Here is an 18,596-nt window from a genome sequence, read left to right as displayed (position 1 = left end):
TCTTTGCCTTATTTTACTCTATTTTTTTTTTTTTTTTTGCTCTTTAATCTGCTTTTTTGCCCTTTGGTCTGCTTTTTTTGTCCATTATTCTGTATTGTATACCCCATCCAGACCCAAAACCATAGTATATTACATTAAATACACTTTAGACATGTATAAAAGAAGCATGCTCTAGGTCCTCTTCTGCTTAAAATTCCCAAATGGAGATTTTTCTATTATGTTTAGGTCCTTTTTGGTCATATAACTCTTCAACTGCTTCGGTTCTTATACATCCTTGGCTTTCAAATATTCAGCTTTGAGTATTTCTGATGAAGGTAAATCCAGAAAGCGCTTCGGACGCATCAAGTTTATTAAACGTTGTTTTCATTTTTTATAGTGAATATACCTTGACGCCTTAACCAGGCAATGAGCAGGTTTTAAATCATTCTCGCGTGACTTGCCAATATCGGATTGCCTGTGACGCCTTATTAAATCATATAAGGTACAATTTACGAATATCTTAATTTCTTTTGGAATGCAGCCGCCCTCCCCGGTCGTCGGGATCGAGAAGTTCAATTAGAGACCTATTTATACAGAGTTTCTAGCTCTTTGAATGTTAAAGTACTCTTGCAATTAGTTTAGTGATATGAAGGTTACACAACATATTTGGTCTAATCTACTATATCCTCTTTTCCAAGTTGATGGAGTACAAATTTTCTGCTTGGTCAGTTTGGTGTCGACCGCTGAGTTGCTGTGCATCAAACCATATGCCATCTTAAACAAATATCAACAAACCGAGCTTTCAGTTTCTGCAATCAACCTTTTATCATCTTGCTCATCATTTTTGTCTAGCCTTCGACTTTAGTCGAAAAAGCGAGACATAGCGATCCTGCATTCCGTCGGCGTCGGCGTCGGCGTCGTCGTCGTCGTCGGCGGCGGCGTCCACAAATATTCACTCTGTGGTTAAAGTTTTTGAAATTTCAATAACTTTCTTAAACTCTACTGGATTTCTACCAAACTTGGACAGAAGCTTGTTTATGATCATAAGATAGTATCCAGAAGTAAATTTTGTAAAAACAAAATTTCATTTTTTCCGTATTTTACTTATAAATAGACTTAGTTTTTCTGCCAGGAAACAATACATTCACTCTTTGGTTAAAGTTTTTAAAATTTTAATAACTTTCTTAAACTATCCTGGATTTATACCAAACTTGGACAGAAGCTTGTTTATGATCATAAGATTTCATTTTTTCCGTATTTTACTTATAAATGGACTTAGTTTTTCTGCCAGGAAACAATACATTCACTCTGTGGTTAAAGTTTTTAAAATTTTAATAACTTTCTTTAACTATCCTGGATTTGTACCAAATTTGGACAGAAGCTTGTTTATGATCAAAAGCTAGTATCTAGAAGGAAATTTTGCTAACATTTGTACCTGTTTATCCGTATATTACTGTACTTATAAATGGACTTAGTTTTTCTTCCAGTTAACATTCTGCAGTTAAAGTTTTTAAAACATTTATTAGATTCATAAACTATCCTGGATTTATACCAAACTTTGACAGAAGCTTCTTACAATCAAAAGATAGTATCTAAAGGAATATTTTTATTGATTTTTTTCCTCATTTTTGTTGAGCCTGCGATTAACAGCAAAAGTAGGCGAGACACTGGGTTCCGCGGAACCCTTACGAATTTTTATTAATTTTGCTCGAAATTGCCAAGCAATATTATAAATTTAAAATGTTTTTTGTCGAGCCTTCGACTTTAGTCGAAAAAGCGAGACATAGCGATCCGTCGGCGTCGTCGTCGTCGTCGTTGTCGTCGGCGGCGTCCACAAATATTCACTCTGTGGTTAAAGTTTTTGAAATTTTAATAACTTTCTTAAACTATCCTGGATTTCTACCAAACTTGGACAGGAGCTTGTTTATGATCATAAGATAGTATCCAGAAGTAAATTTTATAAAAATAAAATTCCACTTTTTCCGTATTTTACTTATAAATGAACTTAGTTTTTCTGCCGGGAAATATTACATTCACTCTGTGGTTAAAGTTTTTAAAATTTTAATATCTTCCTTAAACTATCCTGCGTTTGTACCAAACTTGGACAGAAGCTTGTTTATGTTCATAAGATAGTATCTAGAAGTAAATTTTGTAAAAAAATAAATCCATTTTTTCCTTATTTTACTTTTAAATGGACTTAGATTTTCTGTCAGGAAACAACACATTCACTCTGTGGTTAAAGTTTTTAAAATTTTAATAACTTTCTTATACTATTTTGGATTTGTACCAAACTTGGACAGAAGCTTGTTTATGATCAAAAGCTAGTAACTAGAAGGAAATTTTGTAAAAAAATATATCCATTTTTTCCGTACTTTACTGTTAAATGGACTTAGATTTTCTGCCAGGAAACAACATATTCACTCTGTGGTTAAAGTTTTTAAAATTTTAATAACTTTCTTATACTATTTTGGATTTGTACCAAACTTGGACAGAAGCTTGTTTATGATCAAATGCTAGTATCTAGAAGGAAATTTTGTTTTCTTCCAGTTAACATTACATTCAGTCTGCAGTTAAAGTTTTTAAACATTTATTAGATTCATAAACTATCCTGGATTTTTACCAAACTTGGACAGAAGCTTCTTACAATCAAAAGATAGTATCAAGAGGAATATTTTTATTGATTTACTTCCTCATTTTTGTTGAGCCTGCGATTAACAGAAAAAGTAGGCGAGACACTGTTTTCCGCGGAACCCTTACGAATTTTTATGTGTCTTATGTAACTTGCTGCATACTAGTTTGTATTGTTATGCCTTTGTATAGAAAATATCAAGATGTGGTATGATTGCAAATGAGACAAGTATCCACCAGAGACTTATAGGTCACGTACATACGACCTTCAACAATGAGCAAAATCTATACCGTATAGCTAGCTATAAAAGCCTCATTAATGTGAAAACAATAACCGAAAAACAAATGTTACAGACTGCAACCAACGAATACGACTGAATAACAGGCTCTTGACTTGAGACAGGCTCTTGACTTGAGACAGGCTCTTGACTTGAGACAGGCTCTTGGCTTGAGACAGGCTCTTGACTTGAGACAGGCTCTTGACTTGAGAGGCTCTTGGCTTGAGACAGGCTCTTGACTTGAGACAGGCTCTTGACTTGAGACAGGCTCTTGGCTTGAGACAGGCTCTTGACTTGAGACAGGCTCTTGGCTTGAGACAGGCTCTTGGCTTGAGACAGGCTCTTGACTTGAGACAGGCTCTTGACTTGAGACAAGCTCTTTCCTTGAGACAGGCTCTTGACTTGAGACAGGCTCTTGACTTGAGACAGGCTCTTGACTTGAGACAGGCTCTTGACTTGAGACAGGCCCTTGACTTGAGACAGGCCCTTGAATTGAGACAGGCCCTTGACTTGAGACAGGCTCTTGACTTGAGACAGGCTCTTGACTTGAGACAGGCTATGCAGAATGTGACAAGGTTAAACATGCTTCCGAGCACTCAAAACTCTCCTTAGACTGATATAGTGGTGCAACAGCACACCATAAGAACTAAATGTAAAAATCAGTTGATCTCAACAGATAAGCACGATCGAGGTATAAACGGCTAGCAATAAATGGGGAATGTGTCCATGGGACACAGATGATTCCCCCGCTTGCATATAACGTTAAAAAGGGACATAACTCAAGAACGGTAAAAGTGACGCTACCGAAATTCGAACTTGATCTGAGTTTTGTGGTAATAAGCATTGTGTATAAGTTTCATATAACATTTGGTTGAGACAAACTTAAGTTAGAGAACAGAAACAAAAATTTAGCAATTTGTCCATTTGAAAAGGGGCATAACTATAGAACGGTAAAAGTGACGACACCAATATATCCGTGTTTTGTGGTAATAAGCATTGTGTATAAGTTTCATAACATTTGGTTGAGGCAAACTTAAGTTTGAGAAGGAAACCAATTTCGGAACATACGGACGTACAGACGGACAAGGGTAAAACTTAATGCCCCATTCGTTACGGCGGGGGCACAAAAAGACTAATTAATATGTCTTTTCAAAGTTCAATTTTGAAAAGACGTGAAGTACCGATCTAAGAGTACTCGCAGTTAATGAAAACAAGTTCAAAGCAAATAACAACTAATAAATACATCATGTATTCCTTGATCAGTGGTTGTCGTTGGTTGCTGTCTGTTATAAATGATTTTCTCTTATTGTTTTGTTATAAGTCAGGCAGTTGTTTTTTCCCGGTTGAATTGTTCCACATTTTGTCACGTCGGGAACTTTCATATCTGACTATGTATATACGGTATGGTTTTTCTCTGTTGGATAGCTTTGGCAACCATAACACATCTCCTTATTTAAGTACTGTAAACCAACTATTTTTCGAGAGTGATTTATTTTCGCGACTTTCGCGAGTAAAAAAATAACGCGAAAATTAATCGCCGCGAACATGTAAAAATATTATCTATCCTTATTGAAATACATCAAATAGTTTAAAAATCGCGAAATTAAATCGTCGCGTAGTGGACTAGAAAGGGCTAAACGCGAAATAAAGTATCCGCGAAAATAAGATGGTTTACAGTATGTCGATTGTCGTATCCTTTTTGTAATCAAATCAACTACTGTTGTCTACTTTTCCTCGACTGATGATTAGCAGAAAAGTAGAATAAACGGAGATATGTTCTTGTACGTCTTCGTAAACTATACTTTGGTTTTTCCGTTTGAATGGTTTTACACTAGTAATTTTTTAGGGCCCTTTATAGCTTGCTATTCGGTGTGAGCCAATGCTCCGTGTTGAAGGCCGTACCTTGACCTATAATGGTTTACTTTTATAAATTGTAACTTGGATGGAGAGTTGTCTCATTGGCACTCATACCACATCTTCCTATATCTATTTGACGACATCAACTGTACATGTTTATGTCTATGATACTGCCAAAAGCAGTCTAAATACACGATGTGAAAACGATGTAAGAAAAATAAAATTATTACGAGGATCCTCAAGATCCAAATCCCCCCACCCCCGCTTTGTTACTTTCAAGATAAGGCAGCATCGTCTTAAAATTCTGAAATGTAAAGTTAATTCTTTGTGTCTTACGTCTTTTTGTTAGCTTTTGTCAAGCCAAGCCCTTTTCAACTGATTTTTACAATTTGTCCTTATATTTCTAACATTTTACCTGTACATTTTAAGTTTCCAATTAATAATCTTCGTTCTGGGAAGGTGGAGCAATAGTATTTTGGAAATGAATATTCCTTAATACGAAAGTGGGGCGTCCGTTTGGTTGTACGGGATGTATAAATACGCAGCCACGTCCGGTCCATTTTACCTTTATCCGGTCGATCCCTATTACAGAACATACCACCTGTATTCATTCTTAATGTGTTCTCGTCCTTACCGTTCTCGTCCTGAACATGCATGCAATATTTGCCACTGGGAGTTAAATATCCATCAATCAATCGAAGATCAGAGCAATACAAAAGCACGCTGATGCGGTGTAAAGCAATCATGGATCAACCAATCAGAGCCAAAATGTCCTAAAATAGATCAATAAAAACCAACATTCCTTTAATACATTTCATGACTCTTCTTTGCATTTAAATGACATCTGTACACTGTGATTGTATTTTCATTAAACACTTTGAAATAGGATAAATGAATTTAAACAAAAGTGCACACACTGAAATGTCTCGCCTAGTATACTGACCATTGATTTTATGTTGATAGTCCTAAATAAAAAGTTTTACTGTAAGTATCACATTAAACATTTATAATGCAAGAAAATGAGGTCAAGGTCAGATAAACCAAGCCGGAAATACATATACATTTTAAATACAATCATTCCATACACCAAATATAGTTGACCTATTCTTATATATATATAGTATCTAAGAAACAAAGTTAACCAGGAAAACTGAACATTGACCAAGTGAACCATGAAAATGAGTTGAAGGTCAGATAATACCAGCCAGACAGACATATACACCTTACATTCATTCCATACACCAAATACAGTTGACCTATTGATTAAAGTTTAAGAAAAACAAATCAAAACACAAAAACTTAACATTAAGCAATGAACCATGAAAATGAGGTCAAATTCAAATAAAACCTGCCAGACTGACGAGATCATCGCAAAATATTTCCATACACCAAATATTGCTGACCTATTGCATACACAGACCAAAAAACAAAAACTTTACATTGAGCAATGAACGTAGAAAATGGGGTCAAGGTCAAATACAATCTGCCAGACTGACATGTACATCGTAAAATATTTCCATACACCAAATATAGTTGACCTTATTGCATACACTATTAGAAAAACAGACCAAAACACAAAAACTTAACTTTTACCACTGAACCATGAAAATGAGGTCAAGGTCAGATGACACCTGCCAATTGGACATGTACACCTTACATTACATACACCAAATATAGTAGGCCTATTGCTTATGTATCTGAGATGTGTACTTGACCACGAAAACTTAACCTTGTTCACTGATCCATGAAATGAGGTCGAGGTCAAGTGAAAACTGTCTGACAGGCATGAGGACCTTGCAAGATACGCACATACCAAATATAGTTATCCTATTACTCATAATTAACATTACAAAAAATCTTAACTTTTTTTTCAAGTAGTCACTGAACCATGAAAATGAGATCAAGGACAATGGACATATCACAGACAGAAACTTCATATCATAAGGCATCTATATACAAAGTATGAAGCATCCAGGTCTTCTCCCTTCTGCAATATTAAGCTTTTTAAGTAGTTAGTTAACGCCGCCGCCGCCGCCGCCGCCGCCGGATCACTATCACTATGTCGAGCTTTGTGCGACAGAAGTCGCAGGCTCGACAAAAATCGAAAAACTCTTTCACACTTGCGTAATAAAAGCGTACATTTTAAGTGTCAAAGATCTTTTATTTATTTGCATAAAACTTGTTCCGCTTAACGAGCTGAACAATGAGAATGGTGACATTAAGTAAGAAAAGACAATTAAGGAGAACAATTGTTTACAATCCAAATATATAATAATCTTCACCGGGCTACATGTAATAAAGATAAAAATGTATAATAACCCGAATTATTCCGCTGCTCTACGATGCTCTACGATGGCTACTCGTGAATGGGCCGAGAGTCAATCACGGGGAGGGACTGAATTATTCGGGTTGAGTGTATAACAACTTATAAATGTAAGCTTGGCATAGTTTTTGCTATGTCTATTGTTTGAAAACTACGCCGCATTAACAGTTTGACCGTTGTGTTAGTTTTCAACATTAATAGCGTGACACTGCTGTGTTTAGTCTTCATCAGAATTAAGTGTGACAATGTTGTGTAAGTTTTCCTCATCATTAACAATTTGACACTGTTGTGTTTAGTTTTCCTCAACATTAACAGTTTGACACTGTTGTTTTTGAGTTTTCCTCATCATTAACAGTGTTACAATGTTGTGTTTAGTTTTCCTCAACATTAACAGTTTGGCATTGCTGTGTTAAAGATTCTACACTACTGCTACTGTCAGGACTGGACTGTGGTACCTTCTCAAACGAAATAGTGTGCACTAAATGTTGTCCCATGAATGAAATATCGACTTGAGTGTCGCAGATCGAGAGCGACTTGAGAGGTGCACGCTGTGTCATACGATTTCCGTACCGTGACGATATCATGTTGATCTTTTTATACGGTGGACTGTGCAGTATACCACAGTTATGACATATCCTGGCAACGGAAATTTTCAACCTATTTTCTGGATAAACACTGAGAAGGTAGTCCAACCGTACGTTACTTCCTTTGAGAGGATAACGGTCCCCTTGGTGGATAATTTTCGGTGGCTCTATGATCGTGTTTTTGACCACTACAGATACACTGTTATGTAAGCTATCGTTAGAAGCATCGTAGTCAATGTTTGACTGACCAGACATGAATTCAGGGATGGGGAGGAGTGTAATCTGTCGTATTCTCAACGGAACTTTAGTCGTTATATTCAATGTCTCGAAACAGAATGATTCTATTGTCTTCTGTCCAACATGGCTTGCAAGGAGATCGTTAACATCGAGTGAAAATGGAAGTAATCCGTTACGTGGCTCGCAAGAGAATAACGGAATTTCAATGTGTTCTTCGTCTTTCAAAGTAAAGTATTTGTAAAACATCAATTGTTCTTCGGCCGTAAGAAGTCCACTTTTTACAACAACCTTTGAATATTCCTCCAAGGTTAATAGGGGAATGCGAATCAAGTTCAATAGGTCACCTAAAATTTTGCGTTGATTTTCACCACTACCTTCTAAATTTTGCAGCTCGCATTGATTTTTGGCCCATTTGACAACAGCATTGAACATATCAATTTCCTTTGCTTTAAGTCTTTCACTTTTGAAAACAGTCCAAATATTTTCCCTAACCAAAGTATCGAATCCCTCAGTGCCAAATACTTCTTTTGCGTTTATCTCTATACAAAGTAACGCCATGTTGGCTAGTTCGTGCATCCCAAAAAACGTTGCCTGGTTGTAGATGACGCATGCATTATCAACGTCAATGGCACATTCCAGATATCGTTCACATTGCTTCGCGAGGTCAGTTAAAGCGTACTTTGTCGCTGCATGTAACATAGGTGTCACATTGTTCCCATCAAGATTTACCACGTCTGTGTAGATGTATCTGAAATTAAAAGAGTTGTTGCGATGTAGTAAGGCACCGATCATTCATCTTTTATGGGGGATGGGGGTTCTTGGAACAAACAATTTACATTCAACTTTATTGAAAAAATATACATTATTTTCCAATATCATACAGGAACAAAATTTATATATTTCCTAATTTTCAATGAAAGCATACTTTTTATACTTCCCTTTTGAAGCAAATAATCTTTTATCGAGAAATTAGGAACCAAACAATGTATTCAAAAATATAATATGTAGAACAGCATTGGCGTACCCTTTAGGAGCACATGACATCACTCGGCTGTTTTGATTTGTTTGTGTTGCTCAGTCTTTAGTTTTCTTTATATGTAGTGTTCTGTAGAAAGTTGTTTGTCTTTTCGTCGTTTTTCGGTTTTTTATTTTATTTTTTTATTTTTTGCCGCGGTTTTGACAGCTTATATTCGCCTCGTGAGTTTTGAATGTCCCTTTGGTATCTTCCGTCTTCAAAAGATAATACCACCAAAACTTACAATGAATGGCATAGATAGTTATATGGAATATAAAATATTTCCCCTGAAAAGCTGTTTCTTAGAGGGATAGATTTTAGAATGAGCACTTTTTATGGACTCAACCTTACACGGAAAAATTCCTTTTCGTCTGCATTAGACGTTTGGACGTTTTGTTTTTTTTTTGTTTTTTTTTCGAGGCATTGTTTTTTTTTTCTTTTAACAATAATGAAATTTATTTAAAAGATTTCCGACGCATTTAGATTAAAGTACATGTTTAAAACTTGTATGAACTTTTTAGTGATTTAAATAGCCCAAAATGTGACGGTTAAAATATGACAATAATGAACCCTGGGATAAAATCAAATCTGATACAGTTACAATATGTGCACCGAACAACCTGAAATAAACCATTTAGAAACGGCAGCAAAAGCATTTTTACATCTATTTTTTTATATACCATAAAATTGAGAATGGAAAATGGGGACATATCCAACTAAGTAAGACATCACGTGACGTTGGTGACGTAGCGAGCCGCCATTTTGCGTCATACATATTTGAAACAAGAATTTGTATAGTAAGACCTTCTTACTATACAAATCCTTGATTGAAATAAAGAAAATGTCAATGATTACTATATATATACAACTTGTGAAGGATAAATTTAACCGAGACACAAATCATTTCGACGAGTATAACCGGGACGGTTGCCTTAGTGAGATAATATGTAACACATCTTTCAACAGGTAGTGAAATTTGACTTTATTTTATTTCAACGGTTTTATTCAATAATTGTACCCGGAAATATGTATCGTTTCTGAATTATGGCTGTAAATGTTTTAACTGGCCATGGACTTGCAAGTGAACTGTGATAGTTTATTCTCATAAAAAGCATGAAGTACATAGGTTACAGAGAAGTTAAAAACATGCATAAAAAATATTAGATGAGACTGGGAACAGTATATCTAACGTTAATATATATGTTCCTGGATGAGATAACATAATATTTTTAAAAAAATAAAAAAAATAAATAAATAAATAAAAAAAAAAAGTAAATATATAAATAAATAGATAAATAAATAAATAAATATATGATTAATGCAACACTGGCAAAAATGTCAAAAGGAGATATTGTCATAGCACAATCGAGTTAAATACAAACAAAACATGCAAAACAGCATGCATTCAGCATGCATTGCATGGATTAAGAATCATAAGGATAACACACAATTTTGTAGAGGTTATGGAGGTGAAAAATGGGCTGCTGATTCACAAACTTTACATAGAAGTCCTTCGACTTTTTATTCAGTTAGTATAATATAATCCATTTTCTCCTTACCTCATCAGAGCAGTAAAAATCTCTAATGAAACATCAGTGACAGCAATCTCTGGACTCTTCTCTGGTAAATTTCCAAAAAACATGGCCTTAAAAACAGAACTCCTCACTGCAAGGGCAAATTTGTGGGCATGAAGGCGTTGGTTGGATTCCCCGGGGAACGTGAAGACTACGTCAGACATGTCAGCAGAACAGCACAACACAAACAAACTTTCGTTCATTGATTTACAGTCTTGTGGACACAGGCATTCTTCTGTGGTCGTCGCTTCTGCTGTCGCCATTATGTTTTTGAGAGGACAAATCTGTAATTAAAATAAATCTTCATTCACTACCCTTAACTTCATGTGTAATACTGAAAAAGAGGAAATTTTGAGAAGTAAATCAATTATCTGTAGGATCTAATAGGGACTCTTTCCGGATTGATCAGTTATCATCTGTTGTTACGCATGCTCATTTTTTGCTCTTTTCACTTTTGTACTCATTTGTATCCTAAACTATCCTACATTTTCATCCGGTCTTGGGCAATGCCATTAATTGTCAGTTCATTACAAGTTATTAATTTTCAAAATTCTCCTGCCCCCTCCGCGAAAATCAAATGGTTGGCCCCTAAATACGAAGTATAATATGTTTTAACAAATTTGAAATTAGATTTTGTAATGATTTTTTTTTTTAATTCTTTATTGCATATTTAGTTGGTTATTTTGAAATTTTGCAATCTTTTATTACGAATTAAAAAAAAATGTTATATCAAGAGATATAAAATTAATTGGCGAATAAAACTGCATTTTCCACGTTTTCCGTCAATTTTATGGTCTTCCCGTTTTTGAATTTACGTTGGAGATCAGTATTTTTGTTAGGCGTTTTATTTTTCTAGAGTTAGATTCTTTTTGCTCAAAACTTTTCGTTGAGTTTTGTTACAAATATGAACCACAGAACATGCACCGGATATTGTCAGAGTGACCTTATATTGCAACTGGTTACTATATTAATGTTCCTTAATGTAGAATTACATTGTTAGTTAACTGGGGGGGGGGGGGGGGGGGGGGTCGGAGGGGTCCAATTATTATTTTTGCCTAATCCCGATTTCCCGGGCCTTATTTGACAATATCCCGAGATCCCGATGAAATAACATATGCTTTTTTTGGCAAAATACATTAATTAATGATTGTATACTGTTCAAAGCTATCAGTCAGTCTGTTGTGCAGATTCCCTGTATCTAATTAATATAATCTAGTGAACTTAGTTTAAAACAGATATTTACATGGAGACTGCGACATTTTAAGACTTAAAAGACACATAAATAAGTTGGCTAGTTTAAGCTCAATAAAAGAAGGTAAGACATTTGTGTCTTTTACTTGGAGTATGATAGTACATTGTAGACATTGTTTGTATACGTTATCACTCTTCTTTACTCTGCAGCTTTTTTATGTGCTAGTCCGAAGCCAGGATACAGTGTCAAGTAGTTGTGCAAATACAGTGAATTTAATGTTGTTTTCGGGAAATTTTGTTTTGTGTCTTGCCATTTAATGTTGTCTGACATATTTTAAAAAAAATTCAATATGGGCTCTATTTAGCTCTGTGATCACTGCCGCAGTGAATAGACTCATCATAGATACCAGGACTAAAATTTTACACTTACGCCAGACGCGCGTTTCGTCTACAAAAGACTCATCAGTGACGCTCGACTCAAAAAATGTTTAAAAGGCCAAATAAAGTACGAAGTTGAAGAGCATTGAGGACCAAAAATTCCTAAAAATTTTGCCAAATACAGCTGACTGACAGTATTCTATAAATAACTTTGTAGAGTGCTTCAAAACTTAAGATTGTGTAACACGAAACTCAAACAAATTTTTGTGGGGTCAAAATTAGACGCTTTGGAAGGGTTACTTTTCCTTTGAATACTTATCTTGTGCTGGCTCACCTTGTTTAAATCCTGTTTTGTTTCTGTGTGTTATCGTGTCCTTTGGTTTACTAATGTTTGATACTCTTACATTTATAACTTTGACCAAGATGAACAAAATTATCTTTGAAGAAATCCAAAGACTTGAAACCATAGAACAAACAATGTGCAATTATATCCAAGTAGTATTTAAAAAAACATAAACCGTTGGAACAAATAAACGTGGGTACAAAAGGAACAATCACAAACAGAACACTGAACGCTAAAAAACATGCACGAACTCCTACAAAAACCTGGCAGTAAACCCAGGTACTCCGGAAGGGTAAGCTAATGCTATTTTTTTTTCAAACAAAATTAAGAGTCCCGATAGATAAAAATCTCGAATTCCCGGACGTAAAAACACGTAAATTCTCGATTAAACTAAATCCCGAAATCCCGATGATAATATAGCTCTTTCCCGAAATCCCGAACTTAAACATGGACAATCCCGGAGTCCCGATAAAGGTCCGACCCCCCTCTTTAACTAGTGTCTCTTTTTGTTACAGGTTTCGGGTGTTGAGCGTCTGTGTTGAGAAAAGACTATGTATACTAAATGGGACTAGTTTATTTTATCATAATCAAATCTGGGTTCTGGATGGGGTTTAAAGAATAGAGAATAATGGGTAACAAGCATTCTGAGAGTATTGCATGGCAATACATAGTCCCCTACCGGTTAAAAATTGATTGTACTGGAACAAAATGCTAACTTGATCTATAACTTGTCATATTAACAAATATCAAGTCAATATCTTCAAGCATGACGAAAAAAAGTGTGGAAAACTGATTATTTAAGTGAATTTTCTAAGTCCAAGGAACATAACTCTGCACAAAATAATCAAACCGGAACCAAATTTGAACTTGGTCTGTAACTTGTCATAATAAAACTATGTATCAATCATAAAATCAATATCTTCAAGCATGACGAAAAGAAAAGTTTGAAAAACTGATTATTTGAGTGAATTTTCTAAGTCTAAGGACCATCACTCTGCACAAAATCATCAGACCAGAACAAAATTCGAACTTGATCTGTGACTTGTCATGATAAAACAATGTACCAATTATTAAATCAATATCTTCAAGCATGACGAAAAAAAGTGCGGGAAACTGAATATTTTAGTGAATTTTCTAAGTCGAAGGACCATAACTCTGCACAAAATTATCAGACCGGAACAAAATTCGAACTTGATCTGTAACTTGTCATGATAAAACAATATACTAAATATCAAATCAATATCTTTAAGCTCGAAGAAAAAAGTGTGGAAAACTGATTTGCCGGACTGACGGATGGACAGACAGACAGACAGACAGACAGACGGACGGAGTGCAAACCTAAAGTCCCCTTCGACTTCGTCGGTAGGGGACTAAAAAGTGGAGAATAAAGGACAAAAATATAAAGAATAGAGAAAAATAGGTAAAAAATAAAGAATAGACACTACTGGGGTGCCGACAAATAAAGAACAGACACTACTGGGGTGCCTACAAATAAAGAATAGACACTACTAGGGTGCCGACAAATAAAGAACAGACACTACTGGGGTGCCGACAAATAAAGAACAGACACTACTGGGGTGCCGACAAATAAAGAACAGACACTACTGGGGTGCCGAAAAATAAAGAATAGACACTACTGGGGTGCCGACAAATAAAGAATAGACACTACTGGGGTGCCGACAAATAAAGAATAGACACTACTGGGGTGCCGACAAATAAAGAATAGACACTACGGGGGTGCCGACAAATAAAGAACAGACACTACTGGGGTGCCGACAAATAAAGAATAGACACTACTGGGGTGCCGACAAATAAAGAATAGACACTACTGGGGTGCCGACAAATAAAGAATAGACACTACTCTGGGGTGCCGACAAATAAAGAATAGACACTACTCTGGGGTGCCGAAAAATAAAGAATAGACACTACTGGGGTGCCGACAAATAAAGAATAGACACTACTGGGGTGCCGACAAATAAAGAATAGACACTACTGGGGTGCCGACAAATAAAGAATAGACACTACTGGGGTGCCGACAAATAAAGAATAGACACTACTGGGGTGCCGACAAATAAAGAACAGACACTACTGGGGTGCCGACAAATAAAGAACAGACACTACTGGGGTGCCGACAAATAAAGAATAGACACTACTGGGGTGCCGACAAATAAAGAATAGACACTACTGGGGTGCCGACAAATAAAGAATAGACACTACTGGGGTGCCGACAAATAAAGAAAATACACTATTGGGGTGCCGACAAATAAAGAATAAAGAATAAGAGTAAAAATAAATAAATGAAAAATATAGAAAAATGGTATAAAAGTTAAAGAATAAAGAAATGAAGGATCCCCCCTCTTCCAGACCCTCATGCATGAGGACCTACCAAAAAATCAAAATACCAGATGTTACAACATATTTTACTGACCAGAGAAATATAAGAGTAAAAAGTATCCGACTAGCTATTCTAAACCAACCTTTCCATGAACACTTACAGTGAAACCAATCTTTCTGTGCACACAATAACAGTGGAATCAATGTTACATGCAGTGAATCATCAATGATCTCAGAACCATTCTGATTTTACAAATAGTTTGAAATTCCCATAAAATTACTGATCAAGTATTCCAAAGATCCCATAATGATTTACAACTAGTTTGATTTCCCCATAAAATTACTGATCAATATAAAAATAAGAAGCTGTAGTATTATTGCAGAGGGGATTGACAGGGGGTTCCTAATTACCACTTCCTTACCCCCGAACTCCCACTTCCCTACTCATTACTCCAGACGAAAATTGGTCAAAAACAAATTTCCAAGGATATCCCAATTTTTACTCCCCCTCTTCCGCCCCCTCATTTCAATGTTCCCTTACTCCTGTCCACCCCCTCATTGCAATGAGACAACTCTACATGCACCAGTGACCATATGACGTATAAGTTAACAACTGTAGGTCACCGTACGGCCGTCAACCCATACCGCATAATAAGCTATAAGAGGACTTGAAATGATAAATTTAAAATAATTCAAACGAGAAAACAAACGGCCCGATTTATGTCAAAAAAAAACGAAAAACAAATATTATATACAGCAACAAAATGAAACCACTGATTTACAGACTCCTGACATGGAACAGGCACATAAAGAATGTGGCGGGGTTAAACATATTTGTTGGCGCCAAACCCTCTCCGTATCTGAGACAGTCTATAAAAATCAGTTGAAAAAAAGTATTCCAAGAATCCTATAATGATTTTACAATTATTTTTGAATTTCCCATAAACTTCTAAAGATCCATTGTGACACTACAAAGTTCATTTACCCTTAAACTAATCACATTATACGCTTTCAGAAAACAATAGTATCAATTACTCGCAAAGAATTTCAATTAATCAACGCCGTTTATTTTAGAACTTAAAACATTTGTAAATGGAAATTGATCTAATTAAACCTATGCACATTTTGCATTGATAATTTCCCTACGATATCTTAGGAATTTTTGCGAATAAAGAATTGGGCGCAAGACATTTGGGCTAAATCATAAGCGTGACCATGGTATCATGTGGGCTAAATCATAAGCGTGACCATGGTATCATGTGGGCTAAATCATAAGCGTGACCATGGTATCATTTGGGCTAAATCATAAGCGTGACCATGGTATCAATTGGATTAAACATTTTGGAGTCAAGTCTACATTTGGGCTAATTGTTTTTTTTAACCTGTAAATTGTAATGGCAAATTGCAGGTAAAGTTTATCAATATCAATATTTAATATGAAATATATAAGATATTAAATAAGAAAAAATAAAAATACAACCAACATAAAAATCCGGTCATTGGGAAATAATGCTAGTTTGAAAAGAAAAGAACTTGAAGCCTTACATCATTTAATTGAAACGAGTTTAAAGTGAATGTCAGCCAGTATCACAGTATCACAAGATTACAGTTCTTAAAGGCGCTTACAGATTTAGATTTAGGACCAGAACCAATCTTAGAGGAAATGCTATTGGATGTACTTTAATTATCATATTTTAACATAGCTGTTTTATACCTTCGTGTTGTACATAGTTTAAAAATATTTAGTGCTATAAAGATCGACTTGTCTTGCTCAAAATCTAACTTTCACAACCCCGTGGTGAGCAGAGAGCAGACACTGTCTGGCAAACGGAATAGGTACATAAAACAAGAACATGTTATAATAGAATGTCACTTATCACAATTAAAATATAGATATGTTACATGTAATTTACCTTTACATGGAAAGATTAGCCCAAACGTCGACTTTAGAATTTAGCCCAAACGTCGACTTGACATTGGCCCGAACGTAATATGTATTAAGCCCAAATTTTACACCAATTAACCCAAACGTGCATCGCCCAAAGAATTCAACTAGTGTATCGGTGTGCGTTTTTGTGTTTGGGCGGGGATATTTGTCGTATACGCCACCACAAAAATTAGAAGATTATAGAATTTTTCACAGGGTGTTTAAATAAATGATTTTTTTTTCTGAAATACATGTAATAATGTCGGTGATTGAATGTTGCTTGCATAACGTGGAGTGACAGATATACAAATGCATGTAGAAGATAAAATTTAATCATAATTCAAAGAATCTGAAACAGGTTCTTCATATGGTTTGATCAGTTTGAAGGGTATGAAATATGGACTACAACTCGGAAAAAAGTATTTAGGATAGTAACTGAGAGTTCGCCTTGCAATAGACCACCCACCAAGCCTCAAGGAGTCTTTTGAAGTTTCATTTTGTTTTATTTCGTTTCGTTTCGGCCAATTTTGTTGCGTTAATTTTCATTCCGTTTTGTTTTCATTTTGCACTCTACAGAAACATCATTAACGAATAAAAACCATGACACTTTTCAATATACGGACATCGGATTGAACGTCCTCATACCGACCGGACGTGTCTTCATAATTGGTCTTATTGTAGGTTATGTAGGTATTTCCAAATGCCAGTCGTCCTTGGGGTCAAAATAGTCAGGGATAAACACTAAATGTGCATATATAGATATAAGATGATGTGGTATGAGTGCCAATGAGACAACTCTCCATCCAAGTCAAAATTTATAAAAGTAAACCATTGTAGGTCAAAGTACGGTCTTCAACACGGAACCTTGGCTCACACCGAACAGCAAGCTATAAAGGGCCCCAAAAATTACTAGTGTAAAACCATATATGACTTGTATTGAAGTTTTGCAGACAGAGTCCGACTTAGTATGGACGTATTGGATTTTAGCAGACCAATTCTGACAACAAATGTTTGAAGATAAATTCTAACTAAGTGTGGACGTATTGGATTTTAGCAGACCAATTCTGACAACAAATGTTTGAAGATAAATTCTAACTAAGTGTGGACGTATTGGATTTTAGAAGACCAATTCTGACATCAAATGTTTGAAGATAAATTCTAACTAAGTGTGGACGTATTGGATTTTAGCAGACAGTATTGGAGATATTATATAATACGGACGAACTTTTATAGACATTCACTGAATAGAACAGACGACAAAAATAATCAAATATAAATGTCATGTTCTGTACATAAATTTTTATCTATAACAATTTTGTAATATCTTAATATTATAATATAGATATTTTATTCATATATTATGAAAATCGCATGGTTTGTCACAAAGCAAAGATAACAAGGGCATCTCTAAGAAAAGTGTCCCATTGCATTCCCACATAGTCATAAATGTTTGTTCCTTAACAACATCAGAATCCAGCAGAATTAGGTTCATCCTCTCTTCATGTTGGTCACTTTTTGTACAGTTATGTAAAAAATATAAGTCTGTGGATATACGTATGACTCCTTACCCGAAACATTATTTTTTTTAAATTTCGAATCTACAAGTATATTTTTTTTTAACTTTGCACTATTTAAATTTTGTATAGGATTGGAATGTTTTGTCATATCTGTAGAAGTCAACTGTACCATGAACTCTAAAACTTAACAATGCAAGTGGGTTTGGATGGTAGGGGAGGTTTTTTTTTTATTCCTTATTAGTTATTCTTTTAAGCGAATTTATCCGGTGCTCTATTCTTTATACCCCACACCCACTATTATTCTCTTATCGGTATATTTCAGCACGGCATTATTGAATTCTTATACCAGTACCCGATTATTCCCTATTCTTTATTTTTATTTTTTTTTGGAAGGGGGGGGGGGCAATTTTTCTCTTTTATGTAATTCAGAT

General features: G+C 35.3%; 1 protein-coding gene across 2 annotated transcripts in view; it reads right to left on the bottom strand.

Annotated features, from left to right (window-relative positions):
• Window positions 1–6,882: 6,882 nt before the first annotated feature.
• The window catches only part of LOC127731989 (BTB/POZ domain-containing protein 6-B-like), a 28,932-nt gene continuing 17,218 nt past the window's right edge, over window positions 6,883–18,596 (bottom strand). For both annotated transcript variants that reach the window (XM_052241024.1, XM_052241023.1), the window contains exons 2-3: window positions 10,461–10,759; window positions 6,883–8,634 (exon numbers count right to left, since the gene is read on the bottom strand). In XM_052241024.1, coding sequence (XP_052096984.1) covers window positions 7,437–8,634; window positions 10,461–10,738 — 1,476 coding nt within the window. In that variant the 5' untranslated portion in view covers window positions 10,739–10,759 and the 3' untranslated portion in view covers window positions 6,883–7,436. The remainder of the gene's footprint in view (window positions 8,635–10,460; window positions 10,760–18,596) is intronic.

The sequence above is a fragment of the Mytilus californianus genome, unplaced genomic scaffold, assembly GCF_021869535.1.
Source record: "Mytilus californianus isolate M0D057914Y unplaced genomic scaffold, xbMytCali1.0.p SCAF_21, whole genome shotgun sequence".
NCBI lineage: Eukaryota > Metazoa > Mollusca > Bivalvia > Mytilida > Mytilidae > Mytilus > Mytilus californianus.
This window is presented reverse-complemented; position numbering and strand designations above follow the sequence as displayed.